The 19,822-nt window shown below is 43.0% G+C and overlaps 1 protein-coding gene across 9 annotated transcripts in view; it reads left to right on the top strand.

Annotated features, from left to right (window-relative positions):
• Window positions 1-19,822, top strand: part of HIVEP3 (HIVEP zinc finger 3) — a 443,901-nt gene that overhangs the window by 337,655 nt on the left and 86,424 nt on the right. For all 9 annotated transcript variants that reach the window (XM_032764058.2, XM_032764060.2, XM_032764061.2 and 6 more), the window contains 2 exons: window positions 986-6,631; window positions 13,020-13,165. In XM_032764058.2, the coding sequence (XP_032619949.1) occupies window positions 1,523-6,631; window positions 13,020-13,165 (5,255 nt within the window). In that variant the 5' untranslated portion in view covers window positions 986-1,522. The remainder of the gene's footprint in view (window positions 1-985; window positions 6,632-13,019; window positions 13,166-19,822) is intronic.

Genomic DNA, 19,822 nt, shown 5'->3' on the forward strand with positions numbered 1-19,822 from the left:
CTAGGAATATGAAAAGCATTGCAATTATATTGTTTAGGTGCCTAAAGTAATGACAAAAAAACAAGTGAGGTGTCCCCAGTAGTCTGAATTTCAATCTCACTGTAGTTCTCAAAGATGAAGTGTGAATGACAGTTATGATAATATATACTGATCTGAGAATGTGGTATACCAATCAAGGGTTCAGTTTTCAAATGTGGTCATGTAAACAGGACATCCCAAGCCCACACTGCGTTGTTAAAATGGTAGGCCTGTAAATCTAGCATAAACAATGCCAACATGAGCAACTCCATATTTGAGATATGGGCATCCAACAGGAGCAGCACTAAAATAAGACTCCCCATCGTTATCTATTACGGAAGAAAATGATAAACTCAGGAAGTTTACTTAAAGGGACACAGGCAATTTAAGAAAACCATATTCTGTATGATTTTTTTTTTACATACTGTTATAACTAGTGATACCTAAGATTATTGCAACATTAAGAGACTTAGAAGGAGAGAGGTTGTGCTCTGTTTTTCTGTGTATTTACTTGGTGCATTTGGTAACACTTTGTATGTAATTAGTTCCATGGTTTTCTTTGTATAGTCCATTAAATTAGGTAGGAAAATGTGATTGTAAAACTATAAAAATTGGCAGGGGGTGAAGGAGAAGTCAAGCAGGTGTAAGATCTGAAATGACTTTTAACTCTTTTTTTTTAAACACTGTGACTAGATTTCAAGTTGTTTGTATCCCTCTAGCTTCAGTTACTCTTACAGTGCCTGGTTATGCATGTATTGAAGAGAGAGTAGATCCCTGAGTTTTCACAGCAGTAATATTTAGGTTTGCATTGTCACTAAAAATGGTAGGAATTAGTTGAACTATTATGAATGTTCTTTTGTATAGAATGTTGTTATCCTCTATAAAAATATGAGTATTTAATTGATGAAATATGAATGCTGCAGTAATTTGTGTGTTTGTTTTTGTGTCTTGATTGTTATAATTACAGAAATGTTGAGAATACTTTTTCAAGGCCTTTGAACTCCAAAGTGAAAGAGCAGGAAGACACGGGGAACACACACCATTCAGTGTTATTTTCCTTGCAAAGGAAAACCATGATTATGAGATGAGCACTAAAGTCTCAAGTTTTCAAAGGTTTGCATAACAAACAAGAGAGACATTTTGGGGTTGCTTCTTGACTTTGAAGGCTTGCCACTGTCAACTGAAATAAAATGGCAAGATTTAAAACCTTAACCAAGTTCACAAGGAAAACATTTGGACTAAAAGTTTTGGAAAGTTTTCTCTCTTTGAAGTAGTTTGTCATACGTTACCAATGTGAACTTTATTGACCCTGAAACATTTTTTTGAATCAAATAGCAACTAGTGATACTTTAGTAAAATCTTATATCAACAACCATCTCTTGGTAGCTCCAGCTTCATAGCAAATGCAGGCAAAGCAGGGAATCTACAGAGGAGACCTTTATTATTCATAAATGAGGCCTGCCAAAACCTGCCCAAAATAGCATTCAAAGACCCTTTTAAGGTCATGGATCCTGAACAAAGCCAGAAAAGCACAAAAAAGGCCGAGGAAAGTCCCAGAAAGAGGCTTACCAAAGGAGAGGCTTTCCAATCCAGTATTTCATCTGCCTCTGTGTATCAGGGCAGCTCTGCTTCTTCGCAAGCAACCCCTCTTCGTGATATCATATCGCAGCAGCACTTTTCTGGCTCCTTGCCGATTCCAAGAGAGGAATCTCAGGAGAAAACTGGACATCAGAAGCAACCCAAGCATTCCTCTTTTGAGCACTCTCCCCACATTTCACAGCTTCAGCAGCATCCACTATCACCAGCATTTATGTCTCCTGGAAAACCAGAGCAGATCCTTGAAGGGCCCACATGGCAGCTAGTTGATCCAGTAAGACCGGGTCCTTCTGGCTCTTTTTCATCACCTGGGCTTCATTCTCATCACAGCCAGCTCATCCCTTCCCATTCCTCTATCCTTCCTGGAGAGGACATGCCATCCATTCAAAAAGTCTATATCCCTCGACCTTCCCAAGTTTCCTTAAAACAAACTGAGGAAGTGCACAAGAAGGAGAAGAAACCTCAGAAGCCAGGCAAGTACATTTGTCAGTACTGCAGTAGACCTTGTGCAAAGCCAAGTGTGCTCCAGAAACATATCCGATCACACACAGGTGAGCGGCCATACCCTTGCATTCCATGTGGCTTTTCTTTTAAGACTAAAAGCAATTTGTATAAACACAGGAAGTCTCATGCTCATAGAATAAAAGCGGGGCTGGCCTCAGGAATTGGAGCAGAGATGTATCCTTCCAGTTTGGAAATGGAAAGGATCGGTGGGGAGGAATTTGAAGAACCTACTGAAGGAGAAAGCACAGATTCAGAAGAGGAGACAAGTGCAATGTCAGGTCATTCAGTAGAACTATCGCCCAGGCGAAAGCACACCCTGTTATCTAGCAGTCATCATAGTCTAGGAAGCCAAGGTTCCAGCCACGACCGGTGTTCGTTATCCCATTCCAGTATGTCTCAGTCTCTTGAGGACAACACACAGTTTGTGGAGCCTTCATCTGATCATGCTTTGAGCCACAAATCAGAAGATACACATACTATAAAACAGAAGCTTGCACTCCGATTAAGTGAAAGGAAGAAAGTGATAGATGAGCAGGCATTCCTCAGCCCTGGCAGTAAAGGAAGTACAGAGTCAGGCTACTTCTCGCGATCAGAAAGTGCAGAACAACAAATCAGCCCACCAAATACAAATGCAAAATCTTATGCAGAAATTATTTTTGGGAAATGTGGGAGAATTGGGCAAAGGACACCAGTGTTAGCTACAACCACAACCCAGGGGTTTCCGCACGTCTCCACTGAAGATAAACCTAGCATGGTACCATTATCTGTGCCTAGAACACAGGTTATTGAACACATCACTAAGCTAATTACAATTAATGAAGCTGTTGTAGATACCAGTGAAATAGATAGTGTGAAGCCTAGAAGAAGTTCGTTATCTAGACGTAGCAGCATTGAATCTCCAAAGTCTGGTGTTTATAGAGAATCATTTCAGTTTGACAGCAAGTCTGGTTCCAGTAGCCAGTTGAATGCATCAAAATCATTGACATCTCATGGTGAAAAAATTAAACCTGAACAATCGTTATCACTTCAGCAATCCCACAGTGCCACAGAGACAGTGCCTCTCCTAAGAAGCCACTCAATGCCTTCTGCTGCCTGCAGTATAAGCTCCCCTCAGACCTTTAGAGGTAGTTATTCATTTGATGACCACATCATGGAATCTGATGTCGTAAGCCGCAGTCAGGTGTTTTCTTCACATCCTCGAATGCTAAAACGACAACCAGCTATTGAGCTACCTTTGGGAATGGAATATGGTTCAGAGGAGGTTAGCTCAGTAAGCAAAGAAACCGTTTCCAAACCTGCCGAAGAACAAGAAATCAAGGAAAGTGATGTGACCAGAAAGTCAAGGAAGGGTCCGAAAGTTAAAGGGTTCATTTATGAGTGTAATATCTGTGGTGCTCGATACAAGAAAAGGGATAATTACGAAGCGCATAAGAAATATTACTGTTCAGAACTTCAGATCTCGAAGCCTCGTTCTTCCAGTTCCCATACTTCTGCAGAAGCTGAGAAAGGTCTTGTGGATCCTGATACGTGGCCGCAGACGATGCATTACAAGCTGGGGACCAGTTTAGAGCTTACTCCACTCAGAAAAAGAAGAAAAGAGAAGAGCCTTGGTGATGATGAGGACCCTCCAGCTTTTGATTTGCCTGAAACTCCCTCATCCAGCATGAGGCCAGTAAGTCAGTTTGCTAACCCAGCATCATCGGATGTTGCTTTGAACTTACCCCGTGAGTCCATTAAGTCCTCAGCTGATACAGGTAAAGCCATGCCGCTCACCGAAGTCAGTGCTGGCTTTCACTCCAGAACTACAAAGCCAGCTTCTAGTACAGAAAACACAGAGAGAAGAAAAACTTCAAAAGAGATCTCTGTCATCCAGCATACAAGTTCGTTCGAGAAGTCTGACTCTATAGAACAGCTGAGCAGCTTGGAAGCAGAAGAAAAACCTATATCACAGTATTCATCTCAGCCAGCAGTGCAGCACAGTAGGCCTTCTCATTCCCTGCAGCCAAAGCTAGTACGCCAACCCAACATCCAGGTCCCTGAGATTCTTGTCACTGAAGAGCCTGATAGACCTGAAACCGAGCCTGAGCCACCTCCTAAAGAGCCAGAAAAAACGGAGGAATTTCAATGGCCTCAGAGAAGCCAAACTCTCTCCCAGCTTCCTGCTGAGAAACTTCCACCAAAAAAGAAAAGGCTGCGGCTGGCAGAAATGGCTCAGTCTTCTGGAGAGTCCAGTTTTGAGTCTATCTCCCTGACGAGAAGTCCAAGTCAGGAAAGCAGTATATCCCATGGCTCCAGCCATTCCATTTCATTTGATCGTGAAGAATACAGTAAATCTGAGGCTGTCAGCCAGCCCTCCGAATCCCATACTAAACCCCTTGGCATTGGCTCACATATGTTAATGGTACCAAGCCACCATCATCATTCCAGGGAAATGCGAAGATCTGCTTCTGAGCAGACTCCTAATGTGTCTCATCCTTCTCAGATGTCGGAGCCCCGTAGTAAATCATTTGACTATGGTAGCTTGTCGTCCTCTTCTGCTTCAACACCTGGCCCTTCAGTTTCCTCGGCTTCACAGGAAAGGAGGAAGTGCTTTCTGGTTAGGCAAGCATCTCTCACCAGGCATCCAGAGCATGAGGCAGACTCAGCCCCAAAAGGAAGGCAAGAGACAGAAGAACCATTGCCTTCTTCCAGTAAATCTCCTGTCACCAGTTTGCCCCATCAGCCTACATCTTCATCGACCTCATCCTCATATGGAGATAAGAGTCAGCCAAAAGATAGCCCTCAGCCTGTGTACAGCCAGCCATACTCTGAGGCTTTGCAGGTGTTTCATCATCTGATGCCACAACTAGCGCTGCATGAAAAACAGCGTATGTCCCCCCAAGTATCTCTCTTCCCTTTCCAGCACCTTCTGCCGCAGCCAGAACAGTCTGCAGAGCTCTTCTCCACTCATACTATGTCCGACATGCTCTCTGCTCCATTTCCTATGCCACAGATTCCTCCCTCTGTATTTCAGACACCACCACTTCCTCTCCAGCAGGCTCTTCTCCACCCAGGCCAGCTTCACGTTGTCCCTCCGTTAATGTCACATCCAGCAGAGGTACCATTCAGACAGCACTCTTCATTCTTACCTGTCCATTACCCAGGCTCCTCACCACTCCCTTCTGCGTTTTTTCTACCTTTACAGTCTCCATTTGCTCTCCAGTTGCCGGGTGAGGTTGGTGGCCATTTACCGCAGATCAAATCCAGTGTCTCTCCACCAGCAGGGGCCTCCAGCCTTTCTCTATGCACAGAGTACAGCTCCGACAGCAGGTTACATACTTTGACCTGCACAACCAGCCCTTCAGCCCCAGTCTCCACATCTCAGCTGATGGTTCCTACATGTCCGGATCCTATAGTATCACTTGTAGTCCCCGTTCGCATTCAGACTAACATGCCAACCTATGGGAGTGCAATGTATACTACTCTTTCTCAAATCCTAGTCACTCAGTCCCAGTGTAGTCCTTCTTCTATTGTCCTTCCAAAGTTTGATGATCGCCAACCCAAGAGCGCCTTGGTGTGCAGCTCTGATGTTCATGGAATAGGCTTTGATTTGGCACAGATGATCACCGAGGATCAAAGAAGCATCTTCCAGACTCCGTATCTGAGAGTGCCATTGCCATTACCAGAAAGGAAGGGCTATATGCCACTCACCTCCCCATCAGAAAGTGTCCTGGGATTGGAAGGGGGCTCATCAACAGTTGGTGGAAGCAAGCGGATGCTGTCTCCAGCTGGTAGCTTGGAGCTGACGATGGAAACACAGCAGCAGAAAAGAGTGAAAGAGGAGGAAGTCTCTGAAGTGGAAGAAAAGTTAGAAGTGGTGAAGCCTCCCAGTGCAATAGAAGAGGGTAAAAAGCAGGATAGATCTCACTTTCTGGCAGAGAGCCAAGGCCGACTTGAGGTTAAAACTCCGCCTAGTTTGTCCTCTGAACAATCCGAGCCAAAGGAAATCCCAAGTACGATGCCACCAGCCTTGCCACATTCAGGTGCTTTGAGCTTTGAGGCACTGGAGGAATACCCACCACAAGCTGGCAAGCAGTTCCGAAGCAAGACACCTTTGCAGACAGTAAAGAAGGAAGACTCCAAAGAGCTGACGGAACACCCCCTACCAAATCCTCCAAGCCCAGCACCTCATTCTGATGTCACACAAAGTGCAATGAAGTCTCGAGAAGGTACAGATCTAAAGAAGGTACTTCAGTTCCCCAGTCTCCACACAACTACTAATGTCAGTTGGTGCTATTTAAACTACATAAAGCCAAATCATATCCAGCAAGTCGACCGAAGGTCCTCAGTGTATGCCAGCTGGTGCATTAGCTTGTATAATCCCAACCTCCCAGGTATATCCACTAAAGCAGCCCTCTCACTCCTGAGATCCAAGCAGAAGGTGTGCAAAGAAATCTATACCATGGCTACAGCTCCGCGTCCAGAGACAGGCAGGCTTGTGCCATCCAGCTCCAGGAAGCCAAAAATGACTGAGGTAAGAAAATTGTTGCTTTTCTCCTACCTGTGTGGGGGTGGGGGAGGTGACAGAAATGCAGGGTGGGGAGGTGTTAATTTAGTAGGGTGTCTTTGTGCATCCCTTTCTCACACTGGTGAGCGCTTACCCTCAGTGGGACAGCGGGATGCATAAGAACACAAAAGACACTATTGGCCAAAAGACATTTGGCAAATCTGCTTTATGGCAGGACATTATATAGTTCAGTGTCTACTTGTCTGGTAATCAGCAGAGCAGTACGTGATCGCCCCCTTACTTTCAATTACCAGTACTGAGCACAAAAGATGACACATTTGCCTTGATATTTCAATTTAAAAAAAAAAACTCATAATTTTCTTTTGTTTTGTGTAATGTTGTTAAAAAATAAATTAGTATGTAGGGAGGGATGTTTTCATAGGGTTGGAAGGGACCTCAGGAGGTCTAGTCCAACCCCCTGCTATCCCAAATGGCCCCCTCAAGGATTGAGCTCACAAGCCTGGGTTCAGCAGCCACTGCTCAAACCACTGAGCTATCCTGGGGTTCTAGCTGTGAGTCTATCTACCTATCCCACAGTCAGCACCATGGTATCTGAACAGGCAAAAGTACTTGGGGCCAGACTTAACAAAGATATTTAAGAACCTAAAGATGCAGATAGACAGGTTGTGGGATTTACTAACGCACCTAAACAGCTTGGGCACTTAACTCCCATTGAAAAATCAATGGGAGTTGGGCACTTAACTCACTTTGATGCTTATATGCCACTAGGTGCCTGACTGCATCTTTAAGGGCCTAAATACTTTTGTAGAATTGACCCTAAACCCCGAAAAAGGTTAAAAGAAGTAAGACAAACCTGTTTTATATTCTTAACCAACCATGCCACAGTCATGCAAGCTGCTTCACCCAGGCAGAGCTCCACTAAAGTCACTGGGGTGCCATGTGGGCCTATGGGTCTGGGAGAAGCTATTGCGTACCACACGGTGCTTTCTCCTTCATTTTGGTGTTGGGGAGGGGAGGGAGAATTCCAGAGCATAGCACATACTGTTTTCAGTTAATATGGAACTATACAAATCCCTAATCCAGGTCATGATTATGCAGATTTGCAAACAGAATTGCTCTGAAGTTTTTGCAATTTGATACTCATTTCAACCCAGTTTGTATTGCCGGAGTGTTCATTTTATTTCTGAATCGCAAAACGAACCCTGAAGATTGAATTTATTGTAATGTCAGCTGCAATTGCTGCTTATAAATATGTCTTAAAATACGCGCCAGAGTTACCATATTTCTCTTCAGCAGTTCCATCAATCTCCTGCAGAAACCCCCAAGACATGGTTTCAAGGAGCTAGGAGACACATACTATGTGTGTTATAATAACAATAACAAATACTTTACCCTTATGCTGCCTCCTTCATCCTAAAGAGTCTCAAAGTGTATTACCAACTATGAGCCTCATTCTGAGAAATGCTGAGCCACCTGCCTGCCGTTCGGCTTTGTCATGGGCTGTGGGTGCTCACACATACACAGAGTAGTGCTTTTAGGCTGTGCTGGGTAAGATGATGTAAACATCAGGTTTAAAATATCTGGTTTCCCTGCAATCATAGGTTAAAATCTAGACAGGGATGATGCAACTCTCAATCCTCACGACAGAGATATTTCATTACATGTAGTTTCCCCCAAATGGATTAAAGATCTTTTTTCCAAAACCTTAGAAAGAAAGCCCCAGTGGATATTAAAAGTGGTCATGATGCATTTTGCAAGAGTAGGGGATTTGTCCTGGTGTATCCACAAAATGCACCTCCCCACACTGTTGTGCTCTCTCTTATATATCTGTCTCCTACTCCAAAGCCACTGGCATTTACTGGTGGTATATGTATATATGTGTAAAATGTTTCATGATGAAAGGTGCTGTGTATGTGTAAAATGTATTTTTACGTTTACTATATCCAGCTGGGACACACTAAATTGGGATGGCTGCTTTATTGATGTGTCTTCTAAGAAAATGCTTTTCCTTAGTTTATATTAGTAACTGCTGCTTCAATGGGATAGTATTAGCACAAACCATGTTTAATTCAATGGAGGAAAAAAAGTGATTTTTAATCAAATGTTCAGTAGGAGTGAAATTCTAAAGCCTGCTTATTTGCATGTTATTGAGAGAGAGTCCCAGGGACAGTTTCCTGGCTACCCAGGAAGCTGTGGTCAATAATAACTGGGTTCCAATGGCCTCAGTCAAGGGGCTGAAAGTTCAGGCTTCAGTCTGAACCTTTGTAATTATTTTACTTAAAAATCCTTTCTATAACTATACATTGTCAGTTAATACAGTAGAAAAGTTAATATAAACCATAATCTTTAATACAAGAGGACATACCGTCAGTTACCAGTAAGCTGTAGTACATAGCATACAGTCTTCAAACTTGGCTTGATTTTTCAATCTCAGGGAGATTTACCAAGCAGGTGAAGTTTGAAGCAAGAGTAGATTGCTCTGTAGATAACTGCATGACTAACTAAACTGCATAGAGAACGTGCACGCTTGGTAAATGATGCAATTGTATAATAGTAAAATAGTAACTGTATAATTTATTTTACATCTGTCTAGGGCCTTCCATCTGTCCATTTATATCTGACTCTTTCAAAAAGATTGATATATTAAGCCTAATGCTACATCTGTGATGGCATATATCATTACGGTTCTTTTACAAACGGTGAAACTGGGGCATAGAAAAAGTTAAGGTGAAAACTTGCAGTCAAGTTTCGTTAACTTTGGATGTTCAAATCATGACATCTAAGGTTTGGTTTTCAAAGGTGCCGATCATATTTACTCCCACTGACTTCATTTGGAGTTGTAGGTTCTCAGCACCCTGCAATCCCCACAAAAAAATCCCCGCAGCTGTGTGTCTCAGACCCTGGATTAACTGACTTGGGCTTGTGTTGTGGGGCTAAAAATAGTAATGTAGACATTTGGGCTTGGACTGGATCCTGAGCTCTGAGACCCTCGGCTTTCAGAACTCAGGCATCAGCCCAAGCCTGAACATCTACATTGCTATTTTCAGCCCCACAGCGCAGACCCTGTGAGCCTAAGTCTGTTGACACAGGCTCTGAGACTCACTCCTGTGGGGATTTTTTTGCTGTGTAGATGTACGCTGAGCGTCTCAAGCCAGACTCCCAAAATTAGTGGACAATTTTGAAAACTTTGTCCTAAGTGATTTGCCAAGTGTCATATCCACAAAATGAAATCACTCTGTACTGCTGTGTACACAGAGTAAATATAATTAAGGTGAAAGCTAACTTGCCTTGCACTTTCAAACCTTTGTGGATGATGTGAAAGAAAATGTTTTGTTAATTCATAACTTTGTAATGTCACCAAATATAATGTCATGCAGAGCTCCTTGAAGTAGCATAATGAGGTCCATATGCAGAGTCTTGCTCCTCTTAGAACAGATTGAGTCACATAGCACAGAACATAATGATTTACAGTCACGCTAAATGGCATGTCACTGTGTGACTGTCTTTATGATTCGGTCTATGACAAAGCAAAGAGCCTCATGCTTAACAGCAGGAAGAAGAGAAAACTTCACTTTTAGAACCTCTTGGCAGAGAGGGAGAAACAGTTTTTGTTGTAATTATATTTGTGGCGGTGGGGGTGCTAAACCTCTGGCTAGCTTTGTCTTCTTGAAAGGCTGTCACCCAAGAGCTTTCAGTAACCATCAGTTCATACAAAGTTTAGAGGGCAAAAATCTAGATTTCTGAAGAAAGATACCAAAGCTGAGGCCAGACTCCTACATTTTAAAACTATTTCCTTTCTAGTAACTCATAGGGTATGTCTACACTACAGGATTATTCTGATTTTACATAAACGAGTTTTGTAAAACAGATTGTATAAAGTCGAGTGCACGCGGCCAAACTAAGCACATTAATTCAGCGGTGTGCGTCCATGTACCGAGGCTAGTGTCGATTTCCGGAGCGTTGTACTATGGGTAGCTATCCCGTAGCTATCCCATAGTTCCCGCAGTCTCCCCCACTCATTGGAATTCTGGGTTGAGATCCCACTGCAAAAACAGTGTCGCAGGTGATTCTGGGTAAACGTCGTCAGTCAATCCGTCCTCCGTGAAAGCAACGACAGACAATCATTTCGTGCCCTTTTCCCCTGGATTGCCCTAGCAGACGCCATAGCACGGCAACCATGGAGCCCATTTTGCCTTTTGTCACTGTCACCGTATGTGTACTGGATGCTGCTGACAGACACAGTACTGCAGTGCTACATAGGAGCATTCATTTGCCTTTGCAAGGTAGCAGACGGTTACCATCCCTATTGCACTGTCTGCCATGCCATTGTAAATTGGCGATGAGATGACAGTTATCAGTCCTTCTGTACCATCTGCTGCTGTCATGGGTGCTCCTGGCTGGCCTCGCTGAGGTCGGCCGGGGGCGCATGGACAAAAATGGGAATGACTCCATGGGATTCTCTTCTTTATGTTTGTCTAAAAATAGAGTCAGTAAGCTGCCTAGAATATGGGCAAAGTGTACTGAGAACAGAGAAGGACAGCCTCTCCAGTCAGAGCCCCAAAGATCCTCAGAAATATGAGCGCATGCCATTCTAGGGTCCCCTGCCAGCCCCACCATTGCTTCACTCTCCCTCCAACCCTCCTGGGCTAACCGTGGCAGTGTCCCCATTTGTGTGATGAATAATAAATACTGCAGGAATAAGAAACACTGACTTTTATGTGAGATAAATGAGGGGTTGAGGCGAGCCTCCCGCTGCTATGAAGTCCAGGCAGTACAGAATCTTTTCTTTAACATGAAAGGGGGGCGATAGAAGCTTCAGCCTCCATTGCATGATGGGACAGTTTACCAGCCATTCTGTACCATCTGCTGGGAATGACCGCGAGTCATTACCCGGTGTTTTTTACCCAGGAGCCCCTGGCAACCCAGTGAGGCCACCAGGAGACTCACGGCTGATGATGAAGACGGATATTCAAGTCCATATTGTACGCTGCCACCGGGAAGGGGATGCTAAGGTGGTTCAGGAGCCCCGTCTACGCGCATGCAGTAGACATTAAGGGTGATATTGAGTAAAAAAGGTAAGAACGTTTTTTCTTTCAGGGGGAGGGAGGGTGTAAATCTTGACCACTATACCCTGAAAAACACCCGGGAAATGTTTGACCCTTGCTTCTTAATGTTCAGACCTAAGTATTATTGCAATGCTTGTCTGAGCGAGGACTGTGGGGGACTTTGTGGGATAGCGGAGTGACTCCATGACTCCCCATCCCTACCTTCCGTGGAGCGCCACCTTTTGTGAAGGCTTTCATTATAACTTGTCCGCACAGCACTGTCACTGTGGCTCTGTCGCGGTCGCCGGGAGAGATTTTTCAAATGCCTTTGCCTCATTTATGTCTTCCCTCGTAAACGGAGCTCTGATATAAACAGATTTGTTTCCCCATACAGTGATCAGATCCAGTATCTCCCGTACGGTCCATGCTGGAGCTCTTTTTGGATTTGGGACTGCATCGCCGCCCGTGCTGATCAGAGCTCCACGCTGGGCAAACAGGAAATGAAATTGAAAAGTTCACGGGGCTTTTCCTGTCTACCTGGCCAGTGCATCCGTGTTCAGATTGCTTTCCAGAGCGCTCACAATGGTGCACTGTGGGATTCCGCCTGGAGGCCAATACCGTCGATTTGCGGTCACACTAACCGTAATCTGACATGGCAATACCAATTTCAGCGCTACTCCTCTCATCGGGGAGGAGTACAGAAACCGGTTTAAAGAACCCTTTATTTCAATATAAAGGGCCTTATTGTGTGGACGGGTACAGGGTTAAATCGGTTTAATGCTGCTAAATTCGGTTTAAACGTGTAGTGTAGACCAGGCCATACACTGTCTGAATCCATCTGAGAGAGTGTATGGATATATAGGAGATAATATCTAACAGCTGGAGCAATGCACTGGGAACCTGGTCTCTTGTTTTCTATTCCCGATTGCCACTGACTCACTGAGTGACCCTGGGCAAGACACTTCACCTCTCTATGCCTTAGTTTTCAGATTTGTAAAATGAAAATAACTGTATAGATCCAGCTTGCAAGAGGAAAGTAATTCTTAAATATTTGTTTTGTTTTTATAATAAAATATGTAAATAGTTGTTAATTTACATGGTTCTTTAACACATTCCCAACCCTTAAAAGTTCAGTCTGAATAAGACATATCAAACAGAGGACAGGATCCAGAATTAGAGATCATGTCTGAAAATGTAAGTCCTAGTTACTAGGGTACAGTCATCATAGTCAACACCACATGTGGTAAGTTGCCTTCCCTATCTGAGAGGACCCAGTGTATATGGTCTGTGTGTTTGTTAGAGCCATTTGAAATGTAATAAATGATTGTTTTGCTCTTTTGGGGAGGTAGGTTCATTTGCCTTCACTCCTTTCCAATGAAGGTCGAAAAGATTTAACTAGAGCTGAGAAGGAAGAGGATAAAAGAGGCAAATCAGAAGAAGAGGCTCCCATATCCAAAAGAGGGGAGCCAGCCAGGATCAAGATCTTTGAAGGAGGGTAAGTATCACATTTTGTTTTCAGACTTTTATTACAGCCTGTTGCAGAAGAGCTATCAGTAAAAACAAAGTCAAGTCAGTAAAGGTGTCTGGTGGATATCAGCAGGGGATGGTCAGGTATAGATGAACATGAGCAGTTCCCTTTTACTTTTCTACAACCACCTTAAACTAAACACCCTTGAGATTTCTCTATAATTCAGGCTGGATTCAGTTTCTTTCCTGAGTTGGTTTTCAAGCTAGCAACCACGTCATTAGCACCGCTCTGCAGGTGGTTCAGTTGAGACAGCTGAAGAGTGCAGATTTTTCCTGTAGCTGTCCCTGTGCAGGAGATGATGGACTGCAGTGGGGATGACACCATATTTCCTAGTTCTTTTCAGAATCTTCCACTCAAAATAAAGTTCTCATTAGTTGTTTTACCTGTATGATGAAGGAATTGGAATGATCTTTTCTAAAGCTGGGGGTTTTTTTTGCTGGGGAGTTGAAAGGATAGATTGCATAGGCTTAGCAAACTGGTCAATTGACCCGTCAAATAATGTCAGTTGACCACTTATTTATTATTTGGCCATCATGAAATATTGTCAGATATTCCAAGAATGCACTGCTATAGGCAGCAGCAGGATGGTGTCAGTCTTTAATTCTTTTAGAACTTCATTGTTTTGCATTTTTCTGAGTTAAAGTCCCTTGGTTAAGTAACTTATTTTTTGTAATTAGGCATAAGTATCTAACGCTAAGCCTGCTGGCGACCATAATGTCTGCTGGTTTTTGATACTTTCGTTACTGTACTGATACATTTATGCTTTAAAATATTTGACCATTTTTCACATTATTTCACAGTATTTGACTGGCCAATTGACCAATTGTTTTTACACAGGTCAAATGTCCACCAGTAGGATTGCTTTATATATACTTGTTTGGGCTCCCTCCCAGTTCTCTGATTTAGCTACCAAAGTAGTTCCAACCAAAAGCTTTATCTTTGCTCAATCATCTGTTCTTACTTCATGGTAATTCATCACACTCTCTTGCACTCCCTTAATATTTCTGATTATCTTTTGAAAAATAAAAATCAGTTAACAAGTAGTATATCAATGGGATACAATTAAGAATCCTACATCCTATGTATATCAAGGGAGGCAAAAAAAAGGGTCAGAAGCTTGTATCAGGATAGGTTGGTCCTGCTGGGAGATGGTGAGTCCTCTTGGTTTTATCTAGTTAGAAAAGACTTTGTTGTGGCAGGGGTGTGGTTTTCTCTTTTCTATTACCTGTGTACATTTGCTTTTCTTTTCAAATGTTGAATTAGCATACAATCAAAGTATGTAAACCAAAAGAGGGGTTAATGAAAGTCTGCCATTAGGTTCAGTCCAAGCAGTCCCTCTCTTGCTTAGATGTATGGCCTCAAATGTACAAGTCAACTCAGCTTGCATAGATGTAGGCAATGACATTGAGAGGTAGATCTATGCAGAGAATTATAGAAGAGCAAACAAATAATAACATCTCATCTTGAACTCTGTGGCTAGCAACTCAGTATTTATTAGTGAGTTCCCAGGATTTAGGAGGCAGGCTTGGGAATGGGAGCAAAGCCACGCTTGGAAGACACTGTGCAAATACTCTTGTTTAGGCAGGTTGGTGTTACTTCTGTGTAGCGAATGAATTTCCCATGGACAAATGATCCTTGCATGTTATTGTCTTTAAACACATGAAGCACCGTCACTGCCCTCATATTGGTTCCTCTTGGAACTAGGAATCTCAGAGGGAAACTCATATTCTGGGAGTTAAATACCTTGTCATCTGTGATCAAGTAGAAGGACAATCTGATGTGGCTGAAATTCACCTTACTTTACACAAATCAGCACAGGAGTCTCTCTCTCAGAGTGGCCCATTTTAAGAGAATTCTACTCTAAACAGTAGGGAAATGAACTGTAGGTGTCCCACTCGGGTTAACCAAAAAACCTATGTTCCCCAATACTGAGCGAAATCCAGTCTTTTAACTACATTTTATTAAACTTTACACTCTTTAAAAAACAAAACAAAGTAACTCTTTTTAACATGCTCTGTGTAACATGACGTCAATGAATGTATTACTCGTCCTGAAATAACCTTACATTTTATTTCAGAACAGCAGTAGAATTGACCAAAAAAAGCCGTACTTCTGTATACAGAAGAGAAGATGACAGCTGCTTACTGCCACACATAATCACTGATGCAGCACATCAGAAATGGGTGCTAAAATATTACCTCCAAATTATAGAGTAAAAGCTCCACTCAGAGCTCTGATTGTCAGCACAGGGAAGGTGGTTCACCAGAGATACTATGGGAACACTCAGTGGTCAATGTCTTATCATATCAGTGCAGCTATTGATATGGAGCGATTTAGCCCTTAACACACTTTACATTCTTGCTTGGCAAAGTGACTCTTCTCAGGACACTTTCTACCAGTGAAGTGACCAGCCTTCAGAGGGTTACACGGGGACTGCAGTACTTTATGAGTGGTTTCACACTCAGCCTGCTGGGAATATTTTTCAGAATTTGGTTGCCCACTCTGCCAAAGAAGTTATCGAATTGTGGGGCTTTTTCATAGGGACAATACCCTCTTTCCCTTATTTTCCCCTTTGTCTCTTTGCCTCACCTTGGTCCTGTAGTATTGGCCAGACCCATCCTACCAACCAGCTATGGTTGGTCGCAGATCTTTTGTGAACCTTTTAATGCTTCTTGTGGGTCAACCAGAGAGAATCACTGCAAAACAATTCAAGATGCTACTCCTGCAAAAGTTGAGCTTGCTGCATCTCTCTCACTCCAGCTCCTTCTTTCTCTCTCTCCGGCTCTTTCTTCAGACTCCTCTTTCACTCCCACTGCTGCTGTTAGCCCTCACCTCCCTCCGTACTGCTATTGCTCTTTGGCTTCACCATTCAGCTTCTCCCACAAGTACCTCATTTACAGTGCTGCCGATACCAGCTGCTGTCCAGCCTGCTAATAGGGGAATAAGACCTATACCTCAAGATTCCCATTGCACCCGTTAGCCAACTTTAAAGGAGAAGAATGATGACCCTTACAGTGAATCTGTGAGAGTCTCCAGACCTGCCCCAGTGTCACTCATTTTAAAACATGTAGTGTTGTTGCCATACCTTTAAATGTCTCTCTGGCAGTTCTGAGAGGCTGATACTTGGTTTTGTTGTGTTTTACCCTCAGGGGACTTTTTAAACAGAGATGGTCCCGAACTGGAGCTCCAGGTCCGAATGCTCTTGAGCTACCAAGAAGTTCTGGTTCAGAATCCAATTTTTGTTGATGCTGAACATTGCCCTGAAGGTTTCATTCATGACTGTATTCGAAATCCAGAGTTAAGAGACAGAAATGTTCCCATCTGGATCGCAGCAGCATGGTGGTGACCAAAAGGTGCCTGTGTGAAATGTTTTGGGTCTCAGGCCCATCCCATCCCCATCCCCTCTTCATGTCACCACAAGGCCATTAATTGGGCCCCTGTTGCCTGTCTCAGCAGACAAGGTAACAACTAAGTGAGCCACAGAGTCTGGGCCATGGCAGTGATTTTTAAATGAACCTAAGGGAGCAAAGCACCCAACTCCCATTGAATTTTATTGGGATTTAGGCATCTAACTCCCTTAGGCTCCTTTGAAATCCCAGTCTAGGCTTTTCACTATGTCAGGGTTCAGCTCTGTTTGGGAGTCTGAGCGACACTTGTCTGGTTCTGCCTGTACTTTACCTGGAGTTGAACAAAGGATTTGTCCCCAGAGCTGTCAATCAGAACTTTCAAACCAGAACTAATTCCACTTCAGAGAACAAACCCTAAAACTGAAACCCATTTGGCCAGTAGTTTCAGCAGCTGGATTTCACTCTTAATGCTGAAAATTCTTAAGAATTTGTATATAGCCAGGAATCTGCAATTGCACCAGACTTTCACCCAACACAAACAAACCTATCCTGTGAAGGGCCTTACTGTAAAACAACCGGTGTCATTCGTTTTTCTGAGCTCAGAGACTGCCACTGTGTCTATTTAGCTCTCTTAATACATGGTCTCTCGCGTGATCATTGCATGAAAAAACCATGCCACAGCTGATACTTCTTGCAGAGATAATAAAAACACCCACATAGTGTTTGACTGAAGGACATCGAAGTGATTTTGAACAATGAAAATTTATCTTTGAAGGTCAAGTGGACCAATGCTAGTTTGGGAGCAGTGTCATGATTCCTCAGTCACTCTGTATCATCTTCATCAGTATTCTTCAGTGTTTCAGGGGTGTATCCTCATTTTGAAATCTTACATCCTGAAATTGTAGATGGATATTGACTAGGTTTGAAAGAGGGGAGTCTGTCATGGTAGAAGAAACCTGTCTTGCTTACTATGCATTAGTGTTGCCAAGATGAAATCTAATATCCTGGGGAGTAGTTACAGTCAATATATGTTCTACTGTTTCATGGCCAACCCCTCTGTGCTTTCACAATACTGCATCATTTTTGTGCATTGCACTGGGGAAGGTAATGCTAAGATCTGAGCAGGTTAGTCACTGATAGTTTCACTTATGCTTCTACAAGACTATCGCATACAATTGGTACTTCATAAAAGGGGAAGGGTGGGGTGCACTCTGCAGAAAGCAGACACAAATGGCCTGGCTTGTCTATTGTTGTTAATGGTAAAACTTCATTTTTCTTTGTAGGAGGAGATGCTTGTTACGATTGTGGGCTGAATTCTCTCATTCAGATCTCTTTTAAAAGAGTAAAACTCCATTGACTCCACTATAGTTACTCCAGATTTACACCAGCACGTGTGTCACTCCACCAGTTTGACCAGTTTCTAGTCTCATTTACTCTGGTTTTGCACCAGTGCAATTTCATTGACTTCAGCTGAATTGCTTCTGATTTACACTAGTGTGAGTGAAAGAAGATTCACCCTAATTACGTTTCATTTTTGCACATCTTTGGTAGTAAGGGCAATGTTGTCTGGTTTCATTTTGCATTAGAGACTTTAGGTTGATTTGGGGGGAGTCAGAGCAACATTCAGGCCCTTACCAGGATCACTCTTCTTGTTCTAATTCCTTCATCCAGCCTCCTTAGTAAAACTTCACCGATGGCTCTAGTGTCATCAACCCTAAAGTCCTTTGAATCAGGGTTATGATTTCAGTGGAAAAATACCATCCCACCCAGCGCTGCCTTGGGCAGACTAAATGTCTAATTAAAAGAATTCAAAACCCATTGCCTTGTCTTTCTAGTACAGTACAAATAATCAGAGGACTAGATGAGATTCAAACTTGTTGCTCCCCAGAAAGTCTCAGGGTTGAGCTGCAAGATACTCTGCCTTATAGTGCTGTTTTCCAGACCCCATGCTGCAAGCTTGTAGATGGGATTGTAACTAAAGTGGTTCACGCGTCTGCCTAACCCAGCCTGCCTGATCTGAGAAAGTTTCCTTTCAGACTAGGGGAAATGTAGAAACCTTGCAGCTGTTTCTTCAATATCACTACTAATTAATAGATACATTTTTTAAAAATCTTTTTTGGAGTACATTAGCTGCCTCCAACTGCTTTTTTCCCTGTGATTTCTCGCCTTGGTGGACAACCTAGAATCTGTGGTTGGCTTCTCCTTGATGATCTCATCCCCTTTCTATGACAGGCTGCGGAAGTTGCAGTTCCAGACACTGGCTGACACTCCTCATGGAAAATCTCTGGCACAACAATGCAAATGTTTCACTCCCCCAGAGAAACTCTCTTCTTTAAACAAGCAAAGTTTCGCAACGTGCAACTCCAAATGGAACCCAATTCACTAGGTTTCCTTTGCTACTTAGGTGAGCTCAAGGAATTCACCAGTTTTATTTTTAAAGTATTTTTTCCCAGAGACATTTGCTTGAGCACATAATGAGCCATATATCAGCTAAGAAGACTTTGATACGACTGATGTCAACGTAACACACAGAAATGTTATTGTGATGGGGGGAATGTTGCTAATTCTCATTCCTTCCTCTGCAAACCTGCTTAGTCTCTCATATGCACCACTTTTTAGCACAGTTTTGTAAAAAGGTACTGTATCTCTCTGAAGCACTTATGGTGGTAAATGTCAATTGTTTGTCGTGCATACACTCTACACTTATAGCTGGAGGAATTCCTATTATAATATTTTGCTTTTCAAATATTAAATGAAGTGGCTTCGCTATCTTTCACCAATGTGGGGCACTTCACCAGGAAAGGGAGCAGTTCCTGTGATCAGAGAGCTCAACAGAACATCACATTAGCTTTTCAATTAGCTGTTGTATAACCATAATGATTAGTGTCATTAACTTGGGGTGCCTCCAGTTGTTGATTGCTGGACTCCTGACTTTCAGAGGTGCAGAGCTGCACAGCTCTGAAACTGTGGAAACACAACACCTGTGAAAATCAGGCCCTAAGTGTTTCAGGTTGGCACTCATGGCATAGCTGGTGCACAGATATTAATGCTGCTTCTTTTAAGGCAGTTTAAAGAAGAAGAAGAAGTTTGCGCTGTGCTTGCCACTTAAGAAGAGAAAAGAAAAGAAAAAATGTGGTGTGGCAGGGCTTGAGGCAAGTCTCTGAAATCTGGAAATGTCTGTCTATTAAGCATTTACTTTAAAATGGTGGGAGTGGGAGCATTTTGATCTTTGGAGCTCAAAGGGGTGAGATTTTCAAAACGATGCAGGGGACATAGT

Source organism: Chelonoidis abingdonii, chromosome 25 (assembly GCF_003597395.2).
Source record: "Chelonoidis abingdonii isolate Lonesome George chromosome 25, CheloAbing_2.0, whole genome shotgun sequence".
In the NCBI taxonomy this organism is placed as follows: Eukaryota; Metazoa; Chordata; order Testudines; family Testudinidae; genus Chelonoidis; species Chelonoidis abingdonii.